Raw genomic sequence first — 27,061 nt, 5'->3', positions numbered from 1 at the left:
GCAAAATTAGAGAAAAATCGATATAGCGGTGTGACAGGTTTGTACCTAGATATCGATCTGCATCTTCACCGCCTTCACCGGTGTTACTTTTGCCGCCAATACGATTCATTGTGATGGCAAGGGTTGTATGCGCTTCAAGTGAAATACTTCCAAAACTCATAGCACCGGTTGCAAATCTACGAAAGAGTATATCAGTTATGCGTCCAACGAGCTTAAATATTTTGGTACTACCTCTTAACGATCTCACTAGCTGGTTCTACCTCTGAAATATCAATTTTTTCCCGATCGTCAACAAGTTCAAGTTGGCCTCTCAAAGTACATTGCCTCACGCTCTCCAATGTTGAAGCGCGGAACCGTTCGTAAGCGTTCTTATCGTTTCGAACTGCCGCTTCCTGCAAGCTTGCAATAGAACTAGGTTCATTAATATGAGCCTCACCACCATGACGCCAATGATATTGGCCGGGATTTCGCAGGATCTTCACATCAGGTGTCAAATGTGCGTACGTCAGGTTATATCGATCGAAGGCATCCTTCGCTAAAGTTTCCAGTCCAATACCACCCAGTCGACTAGGTGTTCCGCGGAAACATCGATCGATAATTTCCGGGCCCAAACCAACTGCTTCGAAAATTTGCGCACTTTTGTAGGACTGCAGCGTGCTGATACCCATCTTAGCCATAACCTTTGCGATACCGGTGTCAATAGCCTGAGCATATGCAGCATAAATCTCCTTATCACTCATAGCCCTATCAAAGACACCCTCATCACGCAGGGCGGCAGCTAATTCAAAAGCCAAGTATGGACAGATAGCATCAGCACCGTAGCCTAAAAGAACGCATACATGATGAACCTCTCGGGCTTCACCAGTTTCAACGATCAACCCAACTTTCATTCGTTGACGCGTTTCAATCAAATGTTGATGCAACGCGCCAAGTGCTAAGAGAGCAGAAACTGGAACTCGTCCTTCTCCGGCGTTCCGGTCAGAAATAACAAGTAACTGAGCACCTTTCTCAGCAGCATCTTGGCCTTCAATACAAATCCTTCGCATCGTGTCTGTATATCCTTCAATCCCTTCCGAATATGGGAAGGTGATATCAAGAACTTTAGTCGTCCAGCCTCTGTGTTTGGTGCGTTTCAACATTTCCAGATCAGCAATGCTCAAGATTGGGTTCGATATCCAAAGTCGGTGAACTTGTTCAGCGGAAGGATGCAGTAGGTTTGCTTCGGGTCCAATGGGACATTGTAAAGACATAACAATCTTTTCACGGAACGGATCAATTGGAGGATTGGTGACTTGAGCGAACAATTGCTTGAAATATTCATAGGGTAGTGGCTGGAAATTAGAAAGACACGCTAACGGAGCGTCGTTGCCCATTGACCCTAAGGCCTCTTTCCTGCAATTTGAAAAATAGAAGCATTGTAATTTGGTAACCAACTTCGTAAACTTTTACTTACTTATTCGCAAACATTGGCACCAAAAGCATGTTTATAGCTTCGGTAGTGTATCCGAAAATTGTTAGGCGAGGGTCAAGGACTCCACCATTCTTTGCCAAATCAACTACACCATTCGTTCCATTTATAACCTGGCCACCACCATTCACAATGTCCGATTGACGCATCTCCTCGAGAGTTATCTTTTCGTTTAGAATTTCGAAGTCAAGTAGAGTTGCACAGAAAATATAAAGTTAGTCTCGTGTTTGCATATTCAATTCAAAATAAGAAATAAATTTTGTTTCAAAGAAATGTTCCGGTATCAAAATGCGAAAGGAATTCATTCCAACGTAGCGAAAAGGAGGAAGCTGCTTTTCGAATAGCAGAAATTAACTGAGCAAGCATTATTCGAAAATGGAAGCTTTTTTTCAAGTAGAAGAATCAAATAATCTTGATCCTGTCTTGAAATTTTCAGCTCCAAAATTCAGTGGAGACATAACAGTTTTTGAAAAATTTATCATCTTACTTAATTGGTGGATACTCTAGGGATGTTATTTTTTCGACTCCGGCAAAAATTCCTCTTACATTGAAACAGAATTCTAGTTTTCGCCCTTGAATACCTAACCAATCACATATAAAATCCCAGCTCAAGTTAATGGAACTGAACTGAATACTGCTAAAAAAAGAACCAAGCCAATCGCCAACATAACAATTTCACGAATATCAAAACTTAGGTGATCCCAATAAGAGTGGTAGAACTCCTAGAAACCAACAGTGTAGCTAGTGTTTTTCCAAAACAAAAATCGAATTATCGAACATCTGATGAGTTATAGATTCGCTGATTGCAGTAAACACACGTTGAACTCCCACAGAATTCTTGGTTGTGATGAGATACTGAATGGGAGAGCTACAGAACTTTTCCCGTCCAGTTTGCTAGTCCCTTCAATTTTCATAAAGAAGACAGCCTCCATGATTGACACCTGAGCACTTAATTAACCTATTCGGGATAAGTAAAAGATAACATAAAAACCGCTGACGATTTCGTAGCACGGGCAGTGGAAATTCTTCAGATGCGACTTCACTTCTGCCTTGCAGAACAGCGTGACCAAAAGCGACTGATGGTGTTGTTGGCTCCAAATACGAAGTCTGATCAAAAATTTCCACACTTTTCAGCAACGTATTTGCGTGAAATTTTGCGATAAATTGGGCAAATATTTCACAACTTTTCAAATGCTGCAGTAAGCCTTTGGTGATGAACTGATGAGTCGTTCACGGTGTCACGAGTGGTTTAAACGATTCAAGGAAGGCAGAATATCAAAGGAAGGTGACCCTCGTTTAGGAAGATCTTCAACCTCAATTGACGACTTTCATGTGGCCAAAGTGAATGCCCTTGTGCGTTCCAATCGTCGTTTGACGATTGGAGAGATGGCAGAGGAATTCAACAGGGAACTTAATCACGCCGAGAAACTCGATTTTTTCCATGCTTGTACTTTTCTACTGGATTGCCTTATCTGATCGACGATCACTCACTGAACAAATACACGATTTGCATACAACTTGGTATTTATACTCTTAATGAGTCCCTTCATGTCCATTTCTCCTCTCGTATGAAGTTGCCATTGTCCCGAGGTACAGTACGTCAACTACAGCTACGCGCCATCGTTGACAGCTTGCAGAAATGTGGTTCAACTCTCTTCAAGACATTGTGAGAAGCCTACCGTCTTCTACTACTGCTCTGCGCCACGCATTTTTAGGGCAAATCGTCCGTCGTCCTAGCATTTCATTGCACGACATGATCAGCAGTGGAGTCACCGCCCATTCTTAATGTCTAGCCTATCCATGGCCAGTTCCGCCTTCTGATCAACATCTCCACAGATAGTTAGCCCGTATCCGGGCGAAACTTTTCGTTTAAGATTATGTCGGCCCAGATAACCCCAATGATACGCCCCAGACAAATGTTCACGAACGCTTGGAGTTTTCAAATAATAGTGGCGCTCGCTTTCCATTCGCTGCTTTCATATAGCAGCACAGTGAGAACATTGGAATAGAATAGTCTAAACTTGATGTTTGTGTCGAGATAGTTGTATTTCCAGACTTTAGATAAAACAGCGCTGTTAATACATCGAGTAACATCGAGTTCGGTGGCACCTCTGCTGATGATGCTACTATGATATACAAATTTATCGATGCCTTCAATGCTGTGGCCATTAATTCAGATAGCAAAAGCGCAATGACCTGTCAGATTGAGGACCTTAGTTTTGTTGATATCTTCAGTTCGAATTTGCCTGGCTCCTTTTCAAAATCCAGAGCCATTTGGCCAAGGTCCATGACTCGGTGAGTTACCGGCGCAGTTGATGTGGATGAAGAAAGATGTCATGGTCCATTGAAGTCTTCAACGTCCTCTCGACAAGGACGAAAAGGAATAGTGGTAATGCAGCACGTGACATTTTGCGTCAGTATATATTGCTGTGTCCGGATGTCTCAGTGGTTAGAGCCGTAGGCTGTCGTAGCGGAAGGTCGCAGTTTAAATTTTAATCCAATTGGATTGCCCGCTGAGAAACTTCCAATCGATGCCGCTTGTGGTCTTCCAATTGTAGCGGTGTAAACGTTTTCAACTTCAACCACCAGAGCGGCGGTTCCATCGGCTAGAAGTTTTTGGAAGAAGATCTCTCTCCCCTTGATTGTCCACCGGCATGGCTTTATGTGTTAAATCTCTTTGTTAAATAAATGATTAATTGCTTTAATCATCGTATTTCATTTTTATAGAAAGTTGTCACAACAGCTAATTTCGCATATATATCTATAAATGGTGACCCCCGCTGATGAACAAATTAGAATCGCGTCCCTTGTGAAGTTCAGACTCCATCCGCCATTTTTATTGTGTACAAAAAGACTCCGCAGTCAATGTGCATTAACAATATCGGCATTTTCACAGTTAATCTGTATTAACAATGAGTGATAGTGACAATGGCCTTAAACTAGACAAACTGGCAGAAATATTGGACAATAATCCGTATCTAAATGTCCTGTCTACGTCGCCCGCACAGCAGACATGTACCATCAACAGCCGTCTAGTTAACCAGAGCACCTCTCCAGGTCGGAAGGCAGCAATTAGAGGCCTTCAAGGAAGATCAACATCTAAAGCTCGACGACATCGTGCTAGGAATCGTTCTTCCGCCGAAGTGGTAACTCGGAACTGTGCTACTATCATTACGGCTTCGACAAAAAAGCACTGAAGTGTCGTTCCCCGTGCCGATTTGAAAAAAAAATTGGACAACTAACTGAGCTGCCGCACGTCGAGGCGGTAGGCGACGGCAACAGCATTTAAGAACACCGCCTACATATTACAGACAGCCGAAACAACCTCCGTTTTCTGATTGATTCCGGCTCAATCATCTCCGTAATTCCTCGCAAGTGTATCAAACACCAACTTGTTGCGGGAGAGCTCAAGCGGCCAACCTATGGGAGGTCACCACATACGGCGAAGAATCGCTTGAAGTCAATCTGGGACTTCGAAGATCCTTTCAATATTTATTTGTTATCGCTAACATCGACACACCGATCAAATGCCTCATTGATCGCACTACGTCCATTTCAAAGTCAGGACAAAATTTGCAAACACCTGAGTACGGCATTTCTATTGTGACTCAAGTCGCCGGCTACGATCATTACCCAATTGCACATATTCACCACGTGAGTGAACGACTACTGGAAAAAACTGTGTTCACGACACTGGACCTAAACTGTGCATACCACCAAATTCCCATGACTAAAGAAGACTTTCCCAAAACTGCTGCTCGAACACCGCCTGGCTTATTCGAGTTTTTGGTGATGCCATTTGGCTTACGTAACGCCACGCAGCATTTTATGGATCAAATATTTCGTGACCTGGAATTCGTATTTTGTTACATTGACGATATCATCATCATGTCGCAACTGAAGACGACGGACAAATACTGCCACCACCAAGTATAGGAGAAACGGTCCGTACAATTCATCAGCTTAAAAATCATAAGTCGCCAGGAGCCGATGGAGTTACAGTCGAATTGGTTAAATATGGAGGCGACCAGTTACACCAAGTGGTTCATCAACTTGTGCTCAAGGTATGGGACAGCGAATCGATGCCTGACGATTGGCAACGAGGCATTATCTGTCTCACACATAAAGGGAGATATCACACAGTGCAGCAATTATAGAGTTATAACGTTGCTGAGTGCCATCTATAAGATATTCTCCACTATCTTGCTAGGCCGGATAGCCCCATACGCCCAGAACATTATTGGCCCATACCAAAGAGGCTTCACTCCAGGCAAATCAGCAACAGATCAGTTTTTTTCTCTGTGCGGCAAGCGATGGAAAAACTGTTGGAATATGGACAACAGTTGCACCATCTTTTCATCGACTTTAAAGCCGCCTATGATAGCATAGCCAGGGCACTGTATACAGCCATGAGAGAATTCGGTATCCCGAGGAAATTGATAAGACTGACTAGGCTGACCCTGACCAATGTGCGAGGCCAGATAAAAGCAGCAGGATCACTCTCAAGACCATTCGACATTAACAACGGTCTACGACAAGGGGATGCCCTATCATGCGTCCTCTTTAACCTGGCCCTCGAAAAAGTGATCCGTGATGCTGAGGTAAATGCAAGAGATACGATCCTCTTTAGTCCACCCAACTACTGGCCTATGCTTACGATATCGACATCATGGGAAGAACCACCCGAGACGCACAAACTGCCTTCATTCAGATCGAGCAGGCGGCGCGCATATCAATGAAGGCAAGACTAAGTATATGGTGGCAATGTCAACATCGAAAACCAACCAACCAACAACATCAAACCGCACTGGTCAAACGGGAAGAATAAGGATAGGAGAGTACAACTTTGAGACCGTTGATAATTTCTCCTATCTAGGGTCGAAAATCACAACCGATAACAGCTACGATCAGGAAATCCGCGCACGGTTGTTGTCAGCCAACAGACCCTATTTCAGCTTACAAAAACTGTTCCATTCGAAACGTCTCATCATAGGGTCAAAGCTCTTACTGTACAAGACAATGATCTTGCGAGTCCTCATGTATTCCTCGTATTCTTGGCCGCGTTCGAGAGAAGAATCCTCCGAAGAATTTGTGGTCCCCTACATGAGGATGAACGATTCCGTAGCCTACATAACGACGAAACCTATGAGCGATGCCATGACCTCTGGTCTAGTTGTGGATAAAATCCGACTCAATAGGTTACGGTGGGCGGGTCACTTAATCCATATGGATCAGGATGATTCAGCCCGAAAAGTCTATAAGGACAATATTTATGGTAGAAAAAGAAGACGGAGGCCAGGACGCCAGACAGCTTTTAGGGATATCGAATTGGTGGACCTCGGCGCAAAACTGGGATGTTTGGAGTTCCTTATTAAGGCAGGCCTAGACCGGATACCGGTTGTTGCGCCGTTGATGATGATCATCATGTCGAAAACCATTGAAGAGCACAAGAAACACCTTCGTATTGCTCTACAAAACCAGAGACAATAGTCGAGCTACGACGTTTTCTGCGAATTTTAAATTATTAGCGTCGATGCATCCGAAATACTGCTAATCTGCAATTACCGCTGAAAGAATTTCTTCGTGATTCGAATGATAAAAGGAAAGTGTCATAGACTCCGGCAAATGAAACAGCTTTCGAGAGTTACAAGACCAGTTTTGTCAACGGTCACAAGTGACGCTGGACGCGCCAAAGAAGATCTCCGTACCGGATTAGTTTTTTGACCATAGACCATAGACATTGGCGGATGATATATCGATACGATAGGAGACGTGGCACCCATCTTGGGAAACTTTTTGAAATTCCAACACTCGTCCTTGGGCGGCGATAGTGGCTCAGATTCTCGACTTCCTCACGCCCTACAAAGAATTCCTAATGCCACGCAAATACTCGTTTCGTTTTCCTGGAAGTGTGCTTACTGTTGGTTCGGCTAGGCCCAGGAAGATAAAACAAAAATCAACAACACCTACATTTTTTTCAATTCAGGGTTAATTTCTACTCGGTCTTATTGGGAAGCCCTTGTTTATACATATCTTATACACTCTCACCGCAAACGTAATGCATGCAAACGCTTCCATCACAGAATTTCGGACATCAGTACACCAAGCAGCATGCTACTTACCATCTAAAGACGGAACCATCATTATCATGAGTAGCAAAGCACGTATTTTTTCAAAAAATAAAAAAGGATATATGCAAAGATGTAGATATATTAATACGTAATTTTGATTGCGAGGGTGATGAAGTAATGGAAATGGTAGTACGGAGACAGTAAAATACAAATAAAACATTTCAGACGATAGAGGATTCAAAGGATGAATGAAATATGATAGTCAGACTGTTAGTAATAGTGTCAATATTGTTGCATAAAACCATTGAAGGGTGTCTTTGCTGTGATTCGGATCAGGAATATGTTTTTTTCTGTTTTCCTTTCCCAAAATTCTGTGAATAACTGTGTTATTCCTATGATAAATGTTATAACCGAATGACTGAGTTTGGATAATGTCCCTGAAGTCAATTATAATATTTCCTGATCCAATCTGAAAAAACTTCCTTATTATCTGGTGTTTTGATGACTAGAGTAGCAAATATTTACGGATAGTGAAGTTTTTTATGTTTATATGTATGTACACCCCATAGATACAAATGTGTGTAGCTTAATATCAATGCAAAACCATTTCCAACCAACTATTTACCTTTTCCTTCAGCCATTGAGAATGTGGACGAGATCGCGCAATATACTCCTTCAATTGGACATCCTGAATCAGTGTTTTCTCCTCGGTATCAACCAGTAACATACGGCCCGGCTTGAGGCGACTCTTCAAGATAACATTAGATGGATCAGTATCATAAACACCGACTTCCGAAGCCATAATCAATAGATTATCTGCTGTTACATAGAAACGAGATGGACGCAAGCCGTTACGATCCAAAACAGCTCCAATGTAACGTCCATCAGTAAACGAGATCAAGGCTGGGCCATCCCAAGGTTCCATTACACAAGCAGACCATTGGTAGAAATCACGTTTCGCCTGGGGCATGGTTTTGTCATTTTGCCAGGCCTCTGGAACCATTGTCATAACAGCTTCGGGCAATGATCGTTCACCAGCCATTGCAAGAAACTCCAGAACACAATCAGCTGATCCTGAGTCCGATAAGCCAGGCTCAACAACCGGGAAGAGCTTCTTCAAATCTTTCCCGAAAACCTGGCTCTTCATCACGCCTTCACGGGCTTTCATGAAGTTAACATTTCCACGAAGGGTGTTGATCTCACCGTTATGAGCAAGGACACGAAGAGGATGTGCTCTCTCCCAAGACGGGAAGGTGTTCGTACTGAAACGTGTATGAACCAAGGCCAGGTAGCAGGAATACATTGGATTCGATAGATCTGTATAATAGGACCATAGTTGATCTGAGGTGAACAGACCTTTGTAAACAATTGTTCTAGTAGAGAGCGAGCATATGTAGAAACGTCTTCCTTCCTTTGTCAATTCGTGAGTGGCCCGTTTTCTCAAGACGAAAATGTGCCGTGCTAGTTCCTTGCCATCCTTATGTGGACAGGTTACAAAAACTTGTCGGCAAAAAGGCTCGCTTCTGCGCGCTACCGCACCAATTGCATTTGTATCGACTGGTACCGTGCGCCATCCAATCACGGTAACTCCCAAACTTTCAGCTAAAGCAGCGAATTCTTGTTCAGATTCTGAATGCGTCCTCTTATCGAGATAGAAGATACCAGTTGCATAATCACCGTTACCAGGTAATTCAATACCTTGCTCGGCCCTGGAATGAAAAAAAAGATATGAGAATCAAACTAATGTTGAAGCATAAAAATTTGAAGGACTGTTACTGCCAAGGAATCAATTTCTATTCAAAATTAAAACGAGGAATATTTCTAGCGAAATTCGATGAAATCATCCATTCTATTTTCCCTCCGAAAAAAAATAGCTCTCTCGGGTACAAAAGGCCGAAAAAGATGCTTAGATATATTTTTATGATAAACATGATTTAATTCAAGGAGAGTTTTATGAGAATTTTTTAAAATTCCGTTCGCATACATAGGCAATGTGGGATCGTTACTTTTATATGGCTTCAAAATGTGTTCATTGGATTTTAGGATAGTCATAAAATGGATTCCAACCAACAAAAGCGAAGTAGGAACATGCCATAAATGTACTCAAATAAAACGTTAACAACCCACACACATCTTAATTTTTAAGAAATTCACGCTGATCTGAAAGTCACAAATACTCAGGAGAAAATTGAAAGCCCTAAAATTGAGATTTAGTGTCCTTTTGAATGCAATATACAATTTCTTTTCAAAGATATTTGCAGATGCCTTTCAACGAATACTTTTTTTTCAACTCCTTTTATATATGTAGGATTTTCCTTATAGTATTTTACGAAAGAAAGTGGTTCCCTATCGCGAATTTTTAAATATTTAAATTGTTTAACTCTCAACTTACAAATTGTTCATTGGGATATTAGAAACGATACACGTTATATCCTAATGCTACGACCTACTTCATTTGTAGACTTTGATTTACCTAAAAAGTTAAAGGAACCACTACGCTCATTATTCTTCTTCGTTCGTACAAAAAAATACATGAAGAACTACAACTAAAAAATTTGGTACGAACACTAACCTTTTTAACGAAGTAAAAATGAAAAAGTTCCCGGATAGCTCAGTGGTTAGAGCGCTGGACAGTTGTAGCGGAAGGTTGTGGTGCGAGTCTCACTGGTGGTAGAGACTGGAAGTTGAATACCAGTCGACTCAGCTGTAAATGAGGATAATAATCTCGGACGAATGCAATGCTGACCCAATTGCCTCCTACAGTGTACTGTAGTGTACCCTTACGATCTTGAATGAAGTGCTCTAACACACTTCAAGGCCCTGATCCAATTGGATTGTCACACTAACGACAATGGAATTTTATAGATAAAATACATCACTCAAAAGAAGATCTTGAGTTTTCGTTGAGTTTTCGAGTCACGATACGCTTCATTGAAGTGATTCCCATATTATTGCCTAATATCTTCCTCAAGATCGTGAGCCGCGACACTCTGACCACTTAACAGAAAGCATGTTTAGTTAAATGGATGTCGTAATTCCTATGGACCAAATCTAGCAAAAATCTCCAGAAATTTGTCAGTACAGTAAACGCCCGGAAAAAAATCTAGCAATTAGTCGAACCAAGCCATAAAATAAATCCAGGTTCTTTGGAATTTGAACGACATTAAACAGTTATTACGGATTGTTACGACTGATGAAAAGGGGAACAGAAGGAGTTATTCAGGCCAGACCAGAGGGGTGTGGCAAACGTAGATTCCTTCACGTCTGGAGTTTTTCGGGGTCGAAAATGCGTGAATTTCTATGAAAAAAGGGACAATAGGGGTCCCACATAATTTCCACCCCGGACCCTCTAATGAAGATTATCCCCACATCGATTTCCTACTAATTTTATTTTAACTTCGAGGGAATCTGTGAGGCCAAAAATGGCAATGAAGCTGGCAAACGAAAACGATGGTCCACCAAAATTTAGTATCGATACGGTAAAATTAGCTACCCACACAGAGAGAGATTTCTGTTGAAGAAAATCCGGCTCAATATTGAGATTATGCACAAACAGAATACCTAACTTTTAACTTTGAATAGAATAGTGAATTGAATAACCTTTGCTTGGGTCACCATCGAGACAAACGATTGCCCAGAGAGATTATTAAGAAAGAACAAACAACCCTACAAAGAAGCTTAAACGAACATCAAGTCAGTTAGCTGTCTAGCGAAGCAAGGAGGGAATTTGAAAGGACTCTGCGCAGAGTCGAAAATAAGTTTTTGGTGGGTCTCTGAAGGATTATGATAGAGTTCGTTCAGGGATTATTGCCTCAGCACGGGGGGATCTTCACTGTCATAAGGAACTTGGGAGAAAGAAGTAGCGCCCGTAGTAATCAAAAAAAGCTACTGGGAATTAACAATAGGATAAGTTATAAAGTAGCTTCGGACCCGGAAACTTGTGGTAAAAACGACATTGGACATGTTCGCTAAGTTGTGCGGAGAATACATTACAGATGAGATATTTCCTGTATTATCGTAATGGCAAAAAGTTTTGTTGGTATCTAAAGCTGGTAACCCTTCAGATAAGCCATTCTTTTTTCTCAACACTATGCGGACAGCGCTGAAGCAAATTATGATTGCTCTGGCTGGAAAGGAGCGACAACTGACTTTCCCAGTTGCTGCTTTTGTCGACCGCTATCTGGAAGAAAGACGGCTCTGCTACGATACTGATGATGAACCTAAAGAGTATATTGTTTGCATGAGTATCCCACAGAGCTCTGTACTGATTCCACTATTGTGGAACTTCTTCAGCAAGCCACATAATTGCAAAGCACTGCCCGAGTAATTAAGTTTTCATGAACGTTGGTCAATATGTGGAAGTTGCACAATATTTAATTCTAAACAGTCCCTGCAGTGTTCACGTTTCAAAATATCCAGTATGGTCTGGCCAGGCGAGGATAATGTCAAATGCACCGGGTGTGTGGTACTTTTAGGTTGGTCAGGCCTGTGAGTTGAATGGAAGAGACAGGGGATTCACTTCGAACCCAAGATTTTGTAGAACGGTTGGAATAGAGACACAATGAAATAGCGTAAGCAAAAGGAACAACAGAGTGGCCCACATAATCTTAGCCCCGGGACCGAAAATACGAAGAATTATCTATGATGGCATATACGCATGTCTCAATATTACTGTTGATGATTTTATGTCGTAGGCTATCAATGTCATCAATGAGATGAGAGCTGTATCGCCAGAATAATATTCATACATTTGAACCTAAAAAATTAGCTATTTTTCTTTCTAGTGGGACGTATAAATCCCTTCTATAGAAAACAATCTACTGACAACGTGGTTACTACATCAACACGTTGCCGTTATCATTGCTCAGCCGCAAATGCGAATCCTTACCAGGGCTTTAAATACAGTTAATACCCACTTCATTTTTGAACTCCGCTTCGACGATCACCACTCCCCCCACCCCCAAAAAGACGGAAGAGCACCACAATCTAAATGGTAGGACATTTAGGTGACTCCGGATGTAGGTGTGGTAAATCTCACCACGGGTAATAGTATACACTGGTAAGCCGGAAAGTCGATGCCCCGTATTCTGTTTGTCGTTAAATGCAGCTAAAATGGATACGAATCTTATTCACGCTTCGGAAACGGATTCAGGAATTTACGAATGATCCTTAGAATACATGCTTTCTTCAACTTTAGCGGCTATCCCAGTTAAGTCCTCTAGACATTTTGGGGTTAATCGATGTAAGATGGCGGAACTCTAGAAATTACTCCGGAAGTAAGCTTCTAGTAAAAAGTGAGGAAGATTTCAATAGTTGCACCAACAGAGACTTCCGATACAGAAGAGAAGGAGGCTTTCTATGAGCAACTCAATGCAGTTCAGAAGGGGATCCTAAAGACGCATTGTGATCGCGATGGATAATTTGATGACACGGTGGGCTTTGATAACACTTTGCTCAGATAAGCAATTGGTAACTGTGAGGACTGTAATCTGAATGGTAGGAGGTTTGTCGCTTTCTGCAACTTGCATAGACTCGCCTTCACTCTTGCGCAAGTCAAGCTGTTAGTCTCGTTTCGAGGGGAGATCATAAGGTCTGATTGATTTGAAAAACTTGAAAACGGATCGATGAGGGTAATAAATTGAAGGCTCTTATTTCCGTTGCTAGAGGGGGGGGGGGGGGGACGTGACGGGCTTAATTTCTTGAACCGCGACAAATCTCGTGGAGTACATCGTAGCATATGTCATGACAAAAAGAGATTTTTTATAGCACGGATCAGGAAGGCCAAAGTTCAATCGTATAACAGATGGCGAAGCTCCATCTCTTGTAAATAAAATGATCACTGAAACAATTGGGTACGAATTGCTCTTCTAGGTAGAAATCAAATCATTTCCGCCATCAATGCACTTATCTGGAGTAAAGTCGATGAGATTGACGGTCTTGCTATTCAACTGTTAATCGCAGCTCCAGTAGTTTCTACACAGTGGCTTCTTACTCTTATATGGAAACCCTTTCCAGTGGGATAATCGTTTAGATGGCACCCCTGATATTTAAGTATTAATCCTGGAATCTACCAAAAACTACCTTGAATGCTTGATCAACAGGCGGGCTCTTATCTGGATCCTCCTGTACTGACCACGTCCACTTCGCGGATATTCGCGGAGGAAAGCAGTGTCAAATGGATAATTAACACCAACAAAACTAAGGTTGTCGGTCTAACTGGTCATCCCACTAGTGGCTTTTTTTCGAGTTCGCATGTACCTATATTTCGCCAACAATTTGTTCCACTTCTCAGTGCGAGACTTATAGCGAGCCTATTAAGAATCGTAGACAAATACTATTGAGCTTGCTGCAGAGCTGTCGAAAGAAGAGGGAAAGGCTATTACTGCTCATATCCGAAGAGATTTGTCGAAGCAGGTCTTAAGGGCTGCTGAGTCAAGAAGGAAGCGAAACAAAGAATGAAATTGACTCGACAACATTAAATTGGAGAAATCTCGTGTAATCTGACGAATCAAATTTTCAAGTAAGTTTGTATGCGAACATTTATAGAATATTCGGGCTTCCTCTAAAATATTTTATCTATTTTATAACTTCACTTTCTCGTAGGTCGGAAGGTCGAGTGTGACTTTCGAGAGACGCCATGTCGATAAAGAATATCATTCGGATTATATGGTGCCTACTATCAATCTCGAAGGAAGTGGTATTATGCACTGGAGATTAAGGCTGCCAATGGTGTCGATGAAGTGGTAATTTTTGAAGGTCAGATGAACAGAGAAAAATATATAATCGTGGTGGAAACTGCCTTGATGTCTCGACTAACGTTCATTTTCGGTGACACTAAATTTCAACAAGGCAGCGTCCCCCGCAATGCATAGGTTTAGAGAAAATGGGATAGTATAGCCGGTCTAGACCCCAGATCTGGATCCCATTGAACACCTTTTGAATATAATAAAGCAGAATGTGAGGGAGCATAGCATTTCCATTAAAACAGTGTTTAACAACGTTTAATTCCAAGAACGAAACGCCATACATGGCTGGCAGTGTCAAAAGCTGATGCAATGTATAAATATAATAGATTTTTTTGAGGAAAGACGCTGGTCTAGACACGCCACATACGCCTACCCTTCTCCTACTATATAAGGTATATCATCACGGGGCGGAGTTAGCTCACTTTAGCTGGTCTCCTTTCTTCTACACGTTCCGTCCGTAACGGCGCTTTCCTGATCTTTTCTGCCTATAGCTCTGGATAGATGCGATGATGGGATTGACTGATTGAATGGGCTTATTTACATATATTATTTATAATAAATTTAATGTAATCTATTTGTACTTACGTATAAGACCCAGTAACAATACCAAATAAATTAAACAACATTATTGTGTTGACATTTACTTCGTCTCCGTATTAATATTTCGAACAAATAAACGCTACACAACGAATAATTTAAATAACTCAGTTTATCTTACCATTTTCAAAATTTTGTAATTTTTTTCTTCCCTACCTACAACTAAGAGATATGTGCTGTCGTGTTGAGTAGTATCTTAGGTATAAACAGGCACCAGTTATAATGAGATAAGATTAAGATTTTGAATTAAATCCCGCTGTGCTTCTGCGGTCTCGCTGCTCGGGTTATTTTCAATTTTATGTGTATAGTTCTTATTCCCCCTTTTGTGGAATATAGGTCACTCAAAGAGTTCCTTTTTCATATTTTTATTTCAGTGAGACTGTGCTTAACGGGGTCATCCCGTATGAAGGCCGTTTTTTTTGGCTTTTTTGAAAAATTATTTTGGAGGACTGGATGAAGATAGGAACGTGATTTTTTCACCATATGTTTATTGATATCTCTAGTACATGTGATAAATGTTTCAGATTAATATCGTAGCTAGTTTTTGGAATACGTGTCAATTTATGCACCCATCTCCAAAAAAAGGTGTTTTTCTGCTGCCACCCTGAAGGGCCCTGTGTTCATCTGAGGAAAAAAACTAAACGGCATTTTAATGTGGACAATATTCCACGGTCCGCAAACTAGGATAATTAGAAAATATTAAAAGGTAAATTTTTGGTGGGCTTTTAAACTTAATTTTTTGAATTTTGGTGTTTTTTTTATGGTTTTTTACGAATAAAAAAAAACCTACCCGTCCGATCGCAATTATCCTAGTTTGCGGACCGTAGAAATATGCATTAAAGAAGTCGTGAAAATTTCAAAGAATTTGGTTGGATAGATTTTGAGCTATGGTGGCAGCCGATTTTCAAGATGTAGTTTCGAGAAAAACGCATTTGAAAATTTAAATGTGGTTATCAACAGTAAAATTTTAATTCACCATTAATCTACTATACCTGGTTCATAGAGAGTGCCCTCCGTTTCTTCAAAAAAGTCTTGTAGGGCCGATTGTTGCTCTCTGGTTTCAATTCTGGCTCTTTTAGCGAGGTCAGTCGATGATCGTTCGGACCGCCAAATTCGCACTTCATTACGGCGGTCGGCATAAACTTGACATATGTGACCAACTTGACATCCCATTGTCACTAGGATTTTGAGAATGTCATTGAATCCTTCATTGAAAATAATTACAGCCAGAAAAGTGGCTATTTCTGCGACCTTGGCCACAGAATGAAGGTGTTTATTAGCGAAAGTCCAGATCAATGCATTTAACGACTCATTGTTATTCTGGGTCTCTGCTCCTAAACATCTGTTCAAGAGATCATCTCGTGAGAATTTTTCGTAGATTGGTTTGATGACTGTTTGAACTTCTTCAGTCAAAGGTGCCTTCTCGTGGTGGAAACTATCCAGTTCTCCTTTAGCTTCCGCTTTACGCCATTTACAGCAACTGTCCTCGCCTGCTGGACAATTTTGATGCTGAGGATTTTCGTCTGTAGAACATTTATGGAAGAAAGTTGCCCAAATTTCTTGCTTCATTCCTTCTATCGAATTTGCGTGTCGACGAATAGCTAGCCCAAAAAATGTAGTGAGGTCGTTAATAACCTTATCAGTAAGTTCTCCAGCCCCTTTTCCACCAATGCCTTTGTGATTCTTCTTTGCATTTCTTAGCAGATTTCCCATTCTTTTCTCGACATGTCCTACGCATTCCTTTTTTACTACAACGTATATTTTATTATTTACAGAAATTTGTAGAAATACCCGCATAACTCCAGCAAAATCCAATATACAATATACAAAACTTGCCGCAATTGCATGCTTGCTAAAAGTTTCTTTGCTGATGTTGATGCGAAGTCCTTTTTTCCCTTCCTTTTTCTCTGATAAGTATCGATTCCCATGAAATACTCGTTTTTTAGTGCGAGTATGACGTTGAACGTTAAAGCGATCTCCCTTCGTACGATCCATTTAAAAAAATCACTGAACACACAAACAGCACAATGCTTACAACAAAATATAATTGAGTATAGCTTGAAAGCCTTTCAGTGGTCACTCTAGGCTGGATTATCCTTTTTATTCCAAACTGCAAATAAGTTTAGACAATTGATTGGTTTTTCATCTTTTTATGTCCATACCTGTGTTCGAATTTATAAGGCTCAGGTAAAAAACTAACAGGTAGAAGAAGATTCGATGCTCTTTCTCATAGAGTACTCTAACCGCGGCTGCAAACTCCTTACCTGTTTAACACTCTAATTTCTGAACGACTCGGAATATCGGAAAATCCCTTTGCCCACATATTCTCCACTATATATAGATACAATTCATGCAAAAAAAAAACGATTTCTCCAACCCGACACACAGGATGACCCCCTTAAGTTTCATTATCATCATACTTAATGCTGTGCAATAAAAAGCACACAAAGATGAATACAAATATCCATGATTAACCCGAATTAGAACCCAGGATAACAGGATCGAGAGGCTGACGCTCAACCAACTCAGTCGTCCTCACAATTTTTATGATATGTTCACCGAAAATTCCACCTTACGCGATTTTATGGTAACTTTAAAGTATTTAAACAAGCGTCACTATTTGCATACGATTTGCCAAAGAGATCTCCTTTTTTTAAAACCATCGTACTTTTTATTGGCTTTATGCACTATATGTTGCACACACATACAGTCAACCAATTAAAAAGTTGGACAGTTACGGCAATACACTTTGAAGTCAAATATCTCGAAAACCAGCTGATATTAATAAATTAGTTATGAAAGAGAAAACAATAATATTTCATATGTGTTTTCTACCGTTATTATTATTTTTATTATTTTATGTTGCACAGAACAATAAAAAAGTTAGCATTTATCGTGACCAAACAAAAACTTGGATACTTCGAGTTATCATTTCATATCGGCAACACGTAATGTGATTGCGGTTCAAAAGGAGTACCGTTATTGCGTCTAGAAGTGCTGAGCTTCCTAGTATCTACTGCGACGCTTAATTCCTTGCAAGTATCGTGCGGTAAAGGCCCGAAAATGGACAATAAGTAGTTGTCTCGTGACTTAAAAGAGCTAATCATAAAATATTTCAATAATAAAAGTGTACGCGAAATACCTGAAATAATAGAAATGCCAAAGTCCACTGTGTATTATGCAAAACAGGTAGTGGCTGACCTGCGAAAATCCAGTCGGAACAAACAAAAAGACAAATTTTGCGGGACATAAGGACCAATTCGAAGAAAACTGCAGTATCTATTACACTGAATTTGGAGAACAAAGGTATAGTGACAGTTCATCCTCAAACCGTCCTAAATTTTCTCCATAGGGAGGGATACAGGGCCTATACTCCGAGGAAGAAGCCACTCCTTTCCCAAAAGGATATTAAAAAACGATTTAAATATGTTCAAGAGTTCGTTTTTAAGCCAGAAGAGCTTTGAAAAACAGTTATCTTTTGCGACAAGTCGAAATTTAACATTTTCGGTTTCGTTGGCCCGCAACTGGTGTGGAGAAGAGTAGGCACTGCTTTAGAAGACGGTAACATTGTACCAACAGTTAAACACGGCGGTGGCTGCATCATGGTGTGGGTTGCTATGGCATCTAAAAGACTAGGATCCCTATATATAATCCAGGAAAACCTCACTAAAGTGCGCTACCTTAATATACTAAGGCAGCACATACCACGATAGCAATCTTGGGGTTGCTATCAGATATCATGTTAATTCGTGACAACGACCTAAGGAATGACTGCTTTCCTATGTCAGAAAGACTCTTCCCCATCCACCTCAGAGCCCGGATTTAAATCCTATAGAGCACTTGTGGGCACAAGTCGAAAGGGAGCTACGAAAACGAGAGATAAGGAACAAAAAGGATTTAAAATATCATATAAAGGATGTTTGGAGTTCTATTTCTGCGGAATTTGTAGGATCGATGAAAAGAAGACTTCTCGCAGTTTTATAAGCTAATGGTCACCACACCAAATACTAATTTTCCCAATTGTTGACATAAATTTATTTTCTTTTTATTACAGTTGAAGTGTCCAAGTTTTTCTTGGCTGTGCAAAACGCTAATTTTTTGATTTTATCACTATTTTTCTGTTGAAAATAACACTAATAAAATAATAATAACGGCATAAAATAAATCTAAAAAAATCATCGATCTTTCGAGATACTTGGCTTCAAAGTGTATTGCCGTAACTATCTAACTTTTTAATTGGCTGACTGTGCTTGAGCTATCTTACTCCCCACAAATCATCTGCATTGTTCATGTCATTCGTCTTATCTTTTAACTTTTGCTGTGTCATTGTGTTTACTCTTTCTCGATGCCACGAACTTGTTTTCACTTCTCTCCTTGGCCCTTTAGATGCTTTACGGTTGCACCAGTACTTTTGTTACCCATTGTGTGCATATAGGAGACACTAATCTATAGCAAAAGCTAGAAACATCGTATCTCTTATCAAAATTTGTGAAATAGAGAAGTCTTCAATACGAGGAAGTAAACAATTCTTATCAAGAGAGAAACCACTGTTTACTTTTTAATCTCCTTCTAAACATTGAATAATTTGAAACCTGGGAAAATCCTCAAAATTATCTATTGGAGCACATGAGTCAGGTAGTAATCCACATAAATTCAACACACTACAAAAGATAAAATTCTTGTACTAATCATGGATGCATCTACTATCTTTGTATTTGTATATACTCTCGCCTTCGTATCGATTAGATCTTACAAGACCATTGTACTTCTAATCAGGTCTAGGCCAATTAATTTTACATTGACTATTTTTAGATACAATACACTGGCTAAGAGAGCACGTGTTTTCTCATTTAGCATCTACTCCGTCGCCGATCTGAATGTAATCTAAATTAAAACCTATCTAATGCCGAGCATAATAACTATTTAATTGTTCTATATGGCTGTGCATTAATTCGTTTGCGCAACTAAGTTGAGAATGTTGTGTCTGCTAATTGCAATTATACAAAGGTTTACAAGCTGAATTAAGGTGTAATCTAGGTTTTTTTTCTGAATTCATTTACAGACTGTGGTGAAGTCGGCGGTTGGTGAGATATTCAGAACCTAATGAGAGAATTTATACGTCCAGAACTATTGACTCAATTGCGATAATTGATTTTTATTTACTTAGCCTTATGTGTTATGGCGAAAAGTCTTATTTTCGAATAAAATTAACTTGGGGTTTATTGAGAACAGCAGCGTGTTGTACAGAGGCGTTTTTGTCCATTTGCTACGGTCTCTCATATAAAAAACTACAACTGGAGGTAACAACTAGCCACACCAATGATTTGAAAGTAAGAATGAAGTTTCTTGCATTTTGATTGTGAAATATTTATGAGTTTTCCAGATAATAAAACTTAATTTCAGACGAAGTTGATTGTATCCATTGGTTTTGGTTGGACTGACACCACTCAGACTGGCTTATTTTGTATAAGGAAAAAATGCATGCCATATTAGTAACAAACAGAGGCGGTTCGGAGATAATTTCTTAGGGTTTAGTATTTTATCATTGTTAAAAGGACATGATTGGGGATTGCGAATGATTTGTGGATATCCTTGAGCGCTATTTGTGGTTCAGTTTTGTAACGTCTTTTTTTCCCGAGTTCAAGACATAGAAATCGCGGATAAATTCTTACCCCTATCCTGGTCGATTACAGATTGGAGACCAAGTTCCGGATTGGGCTACCAATTTGGTGAAAATCGGTCGGAGGAAAATAGCTAAGTGCTATGCTATCTAAAAAAACACTTTTCCTCTGGGCAATATTTGATTTATTTTAGCTCTCAAATATAGAGATGAATAGGTGATGAATGTAATATCACAAAAGTAATATCACCTCAAAACGTAATATCACATTACTATCACCGAGCGCGATTCCAACATCACCAAACATCGTAACATCACTTAAGATAATAAAATGACCACATAATCAGCTAGTAGAGAAATTATGATGATATTACTCTTGTGATAAGTGATCTTTTGTAATGTAATACCTAAACATCACCGAGTAATACTGCACTGTATCGTTCGATACATCATACCGTCCTTTTTAGTACAAGTCGTGCGGATTTGATATCAGGCAAAACAGGGGAGTGAGGGCTCAGCATGGAGCCTCACAAAATCAAACAGTTTTTGTTATCAGATCCTATCCAACATATATAAAATCTAGGCCTCAAAATACAACTCATTCAGCGTGTTCAAATAAAATTAATAATTACCAGGTGTACAAGCGTGCTATGAGCACGCCATATTTTTTTTTTTAGTTCTACATTTGTTAACAATTGTCAGTGCATATCACCAGCAATTTCAAGCAAAAATACACTTTTTCTCTTCAACAATCATGTCCAGTTTTGTCCCCGGAAAGAAGCATTTGCGGGAGGCTCTGCTTTTTTGCGTCAATTTGAAGAAATCAGCCGCTAAACTGCGTCGAATGCTTGTGGAGACCTACGGCGCTGGTGCTCTATCGGAAACAACGCGCTGAGACTGGTTCCGTCGGTTCAAAGATGGCGATTTCGATCTGAGCGACAGTAAAGCCCATGGTGTTTTACGTAGGCACGTGTCGTGAGACTTAATCCTACGATCCTCTTCAGACACGGATTGATTTTGTGACCACAATCAGAGCCCCGCTGAGACAAGCAACAACGGTACCAGTCTATGCCAAGTGCATGGCTTAGCATTCATACTGGTGGATGCAAGAATTACCTAAATCTCTACCGAAATATACAACACCACGCCGAGGCCCGAAGGTCTCTTCTCGCTTGAGCATAACCACAACCACCATGAAACTCCCACTAGGGGGGCCAACCGCAAATAACCGAGCTGTCCTCACATACAACAGGAGTTCACTCGAAGTATGTGAGTCCAGGGGCTTTCCCGGTTCCCATGGTACCAGTATACTCCTGGTAAGGTTTCGTGACCAATTTGCCACTTCAGATGAGTCCCCGTGCAGACTCGGGTCTGATCGCCCTGATTAAGCCTTTGGAGCATTCGCCTACTGAATCACGGCCGCCAAACCAAAGTGATTACAGCGTCTCCCGGTGCCACCACTATGGAGGTTCTCCTCGACCACTTGGTTTTGGTTTGGCCGATAGGGTTGCCGCCCCATCTTCCTCGCCGCCACCTCTGAGCACCCGATCTAAGCGACAAGGTGCGTGAAAGTCCGGGAAAGTTAAAGACCAGGAATTGGAGGCTCTTTTGGACGAGGACGATACTCAAACGCAGAAAATGCTCGCAAAGCAATTAGGTGTCTCCCAACAAGCCGTTTCCATGCATCTACGTTCAATGGGTAAGGTTCAAAAGATCGGAAAATAGATGCCGCATGAATTAAACGATAGGCCGATGTAGCGGCGCCAAAACAAATGCGAAATCTGGCTTGCCAGACACAAAAAAAGATGTTTTTGCATCGGATTGTAACTGGTGATAAAAAATGGATTTATCTTGAGAATCCTAAACGAAAAAAATCGTGGGTTTATGCCGGCCAACCAGCGACATTTTCTGCAAGACCGAATCGCTTCGGACGGAAGACGATGCTGTGCGCTTGGTGGGATCAGCGGCGTGTTATCACCGTTATCACCAAAAACTCATCAAATTGCATCGTGCTCTGAATGAAAAACGGCCGGAGTATCAACAAAGACATGAAAAGCCGATTTTCCTCCATGATAATGCTCGGTCGCACACGTCGAAAAAAGTTCGAAACTACCTAGAAACGCTTAACTGGGATACACTACCCCACCCCGATTATTCACCAGACCTGGCCCAATCCGACTATCATCTGTTTTCATCGATGGGCCACTCGCTCACTGGGCAGCACTCCGATTTTTACGCAAACTTCCGAAAATGGCTTGATGGCGTGGTTTGCCTCGAAAAATCAACAATTTTATTGGCATGGTATCCATAAATTACCCGAGAGATGAAAAAAATGTGTAGATAGCAAAAACCAGCAATTTGGATAAAGTTTTCTTTGGTTCCTATAAAAAAACGTGTTTTTCTTAAAAAAAAAAAAACAACGGATTTAAGCTTGTACACCTGGTATATGTTATTATATTTTAGAAATTGTCATAAAACCCCCACCCCCTAGGAATAGAAAATTTGGTATGGGCATAAACAACATTATATGGTACAATACTGGAAAATTTGATGAAAATTTTCCATTACTAATACATATAATACATACATACATATATAGCATGTACTCCATATATAAGCTCAAACACTACTTATCAGTATTACAATAAAGTGAAAATGGTTAGGTACTAAAAGTCGATGCGATAGTCGATAGTTGAATGACAGAAATGTAAAATATTTGTTTGCTTGGGATGAAAATGGTAATTACATTCGTCTTCAGTATGTATATTTTTAAATTGGGAAATACACGAAGGAATATTTAGGTATGGATGCGCAAATTGTGCAACGTATATCGAAGTTTTCTTACATAAACACAAAACCTTTGCACCTGAAGCGTTCAGCTTCCGATTTTCCCGACTTGTTCAGTAGTTAAAACAATACCTAAGCTCTGGAGACTTTGCAAAAAGAAATTCAAAATTGACATTGAAGTATCAGCAAATATATTTGGTGCATTGTCTTCTCCGGTCGCCCTAAAAAACTGGGAGCAGATAGGCAGAAGCCATCAATGATGGCAGGGAGGTGTGTTCTAAACAAATTAACAGCATCTATTACTAAATCTGGTGTCCGTGAAAAATTAAATTATACGGTCAAATGTTTCAGTCGTAAGACTTGAACCTCCTCATCATATGGCATATTTGGTCAAATTTTAGTTTGGACCATTACACGATGATGTTGGTTATGTCATTAGTATATTTTCATTGCTGAATACATTCGTAAACAATTTTCTATTGATGGCCAATTTAATTCGAAATCGAGCTCAATAATGACAATTCTGATTCAGACTAAACAGAGTGAGATCTTGATTCAATCTATTTTTCAATGATTTTCATGATATTGAATCAAATTATAGACACTTGCTATATGACGGAATGACGTGATTCAAAAAAATAAAAATCATAAATTCATTAAAACAAAAATGAGTAACTCTCAAATTGATGGTCTAATTGGCCGCCAGATCCAAGCAACGAAACCAGCAGCAAATAACAAACAAATATCATTCGAAGCATTGGTAAACTCTAGATCGAAAAAATATACTGCCCAATTCGTAGCCAAAGCAGAAAAGCAAATGGATAAAAGGGAAACGTTAGAAGTACTTTTAAAATTCCATAATCCTTATTGAAGGAATCTTTAATAAATTTATTAAAGCTTGTCTGTCAACGTTAAGTGATTATTTAGTAATTGCAACGAGAGCGTTGGCAACGCTCTAGCTGGTTTTATTTTATCCAAACTGGTCCAGACTTCACAGAAAGTAGGTTAACAAAGTCCGTAGAAACACAGAGGCAATCTAGACAATCTAGATATCTGCTCAAATAAATTTACTAAAAGTATATTACTAACATTTCGAAATTGACTGGAACACCCAACTCAAATATCTGGAAACAAATATGGTGGTCCATGCACATGGTATTTAGGTCTCAAAATACTCTCCATGTTTAAATGAAATTAATAATAATATGCATCATCTAAACTCTGCCTAGTGACATCGGAGGTAGGAGTGTAGTTGACGTGGCGGAACAACATCATCGTCAAGTCGACTCGCTGCGCACTTATTTTTACAGCAAACAACAGGCGAGACCCTTGCATGCGGGTATCTGTAAGGCAGAATATGGGGTGACTCCACTTAACTTGAAGGATCGATCTTTCAATGCTCTGAGTGGGGTGAAGTCAGGCCAAAAGCGGATCGATGAATGGAAGTCGAAGGCAATGCATGGTAAACACGTGAATTGTCTTTGGCAACCATTTGTCGATTTACATTTGTCGAACAGATGGCTATATGTGGGGGAGCTCTTTGCTGAGACGAGGGGATTCATGTATGCCATTCAGGATGTAGTCGCCACCCGAGCTTAGAAAAATTTAACATCATGAAATAGCGAGTGGAGAACGACCAGTATAGAAGGTGTAGTTCGACGTAAGAAACGTTGGACCATCTCATTTCTGGCTGCACTGTTATGGCGCCAATGCAATACATCACCAGACATAATGCTGTATGTAAGGTGATCCATCAAATCCTTGCATACAAGCATGGGCTGATCACGGGAACATGTCCGGTTTACCGATATGAGTCACAAGCAGTACTTGATAGTTCTGCTTACAGTATGTATTGGGACCGGCAACTTCTGACTGATCACCATATTCCACAAAACAAGCCTGACGTACTGTTAGTTAACAAGACGGGTCGCTCCGCGTATATTATTGATGTTGCCATCCCCCATCATAGCAGCATCTAAGATTTTGAAGCATTACGAGCGTAACTTGCGCTGACGAGAACTCATTTACCAAAATTGGTGTCAACATTAAAGTCGATGAGAACCGACCAAAAGTTCGGCCGAAACAATAATGGCTAGATATACTGAATGGTAATTTGAGAGCTTCGTGATTCCATCCAAATCAAATATTTGACCGAGCGAAATGGCGACACGGATTAAGATTAGCCGATCCAGCTTTTGCAAGGACAAAGGAAAGGAGGAAGAAGAAGATGATCGACGCCAACTCTCGATGGAAGTGATGAAATTGTATAGCTGGTTTACCTACCAATGCGTACTACTTCCGTAGACGAAGTATTAATTGTTATCTGTCGAACATACAGGTAGTTAGTCAAATTTTTGAACAATATGACAGAATTACATAACGGTAAGCGATGATTATCTATTATATTAAACAATTCTAAAAGAATTTTGATGTCAGCAGGATGAGTTAACTAGAGATACCATGAACGAAGCTAGATGTAGATTCAGGTAACAATGGATTGAAGTTTTTTTTCTATATAGTGTAGCTTGTACGAAATAGATGAATAAATGAAAACATCTTCTTCTATAAATAAAATTATTGAATGTTATCAGGAATTATACAAATCGAAGAAGCCGAATGCTTAACACAAGTTTTCAAACCATTAACTTCTTGGATAGTTCCTCACTCGGAAAACTCAGCAGCCAGTAAATCTAAATGGTAGTTAAGTGATTAAGAATGTAATTCCATCTACTAATGAATCCTTCTATTTTGATTTTTTTTTAACTATTTATAGTTACGTTTACATACTTTCTTTTATGCTTAAGGCGGGTGAAATACTCAATGCATCATTAGCCGTCTTTGAAGGTTACCGACTAAAAAACCTTTTTGGCCTGGACTTTCCATCCAGGAACAGCTTTCGCATTACTTTGTGTAGACTTTATTTTAAAATTTTGTGTAAAAACAAAATCCTATTATAGTCGGATTACGTCAGTAAGATGCACTTTATTTGGAAATGGCTTCACCTATTAGGACGAACTTTGGTAGACTTATGCGGACTGGGAAATTCTATGCATACAAGGAATGGCATGATTTTTGTGATTTTATGTGGATATAATAAGGTGAGGGATGTAACATCATTTTTCTCCGAATATAGTCGTGTCAGTTATCAAATGAAATGCATCGACTAGTATTTTACGAAAAAATTAACATCGGTTAAAAAGTAGAAGTGACAGCTCAAAACGTACGAATTTGAAGTGGAAAGGACTCATTTTCAGAAGCTACACAACGGGACATTTTGAAAAAAACAGGGCGACGCATTTATTCAAAATCCATTTCATACCCTCGACTGTTAAAATAAATACCGATGGCTGTTTAAATAAAGATAATAATAGGATATTAGTCTATTTTTGAATTTCACTGGAAGGATCCCCTTAAATTTATTCTAGTATCACAAAATTTTCCACAAATATAAACCATAATATAGTACATGAAATTTGATATGCAAATATAAGCCCCCAATCTTCTAGTGTCTGAAGCCTTGATATTCCCATAGTCGCAAAAACTCCTCCGCCAAATTTTTTGCCATTTAGAAGACATAGTTCTTAGCGATTTGGAAGTTATGTATAACTTTTTTTTAATGCTGTGAGAATCAACGGATGGCACATGGGCCTTTCATCGAATTGTTTTTGTGATGAGTTGATGATAGCTGTTCGAAATTTCTTCTTTTCACTTAAGATGAAATCGAAAACGAGTGATTCACAAGTAAATCATGGTATAACATAGTATAATCCTT

The 27,061-nt window shown here is 39.9% G+C and overlaps 1 protein-coding gene across 3 annotated transcripts in view; it reads right to left on the bottom strand.

Annotated features, from left to right (window-relative positions):
* Positions 1 to 27,061, bottom strand: part of LOC119650296 (glutamate synthase [NADH], amyloplastic) — a 183,983-nt gene that overhangs the window by 17,825 nt on the left and 139,097 nt on the right. For 2 of the 3 annotated variants that reach the window (XM_038052932.1, XM_038052933.1), the window contains 5 exons: positions 8,165 to 9,248; positions 7,591 to 7,593; positions 1,454 to 1,632; positions 232 to 1,392; positions 46 to 176 (listed from right to left, as the gene is read on the bottom strand). In XM_038052932.1, coding sequence (XP_037908860.1) covers positions 46 to 176; positions 232 to 1,392; positions 1,454 to 1,632; positions 7,591 to 7,593; positions 8,165 to 9,248 — 2,558 coding nt within the window. The remainder of the gene's footprint in view (positions 1 to 45; positions 177 to 231; positions 1,393 to 1,453; positions 1,633 to 7,590; positions 7,594 to 8,164; positions 9,249 to 27,061) is intronic. The other variant, XM_038052934.1, reaches the window with a different exon arrangement.

This window comes from Hermetia illucens, chromosome 2 (assembly GCF_905115235.1).
Source record: "Hermetia illucens chromosome 2, iHerIll2.2.curated.20191125, whole genome shotgun sequence".
Taxonomy (NCBI): domain Eukaryota; kingdom Metazoa; phylum Arthropoda; class Insecta; order Diptera; family Stratiomyidae; genus Hermetia; species Hermetia illucens.
This window is presented reverse-complemented; position numbering and strand designations above follow the sequence as displayed.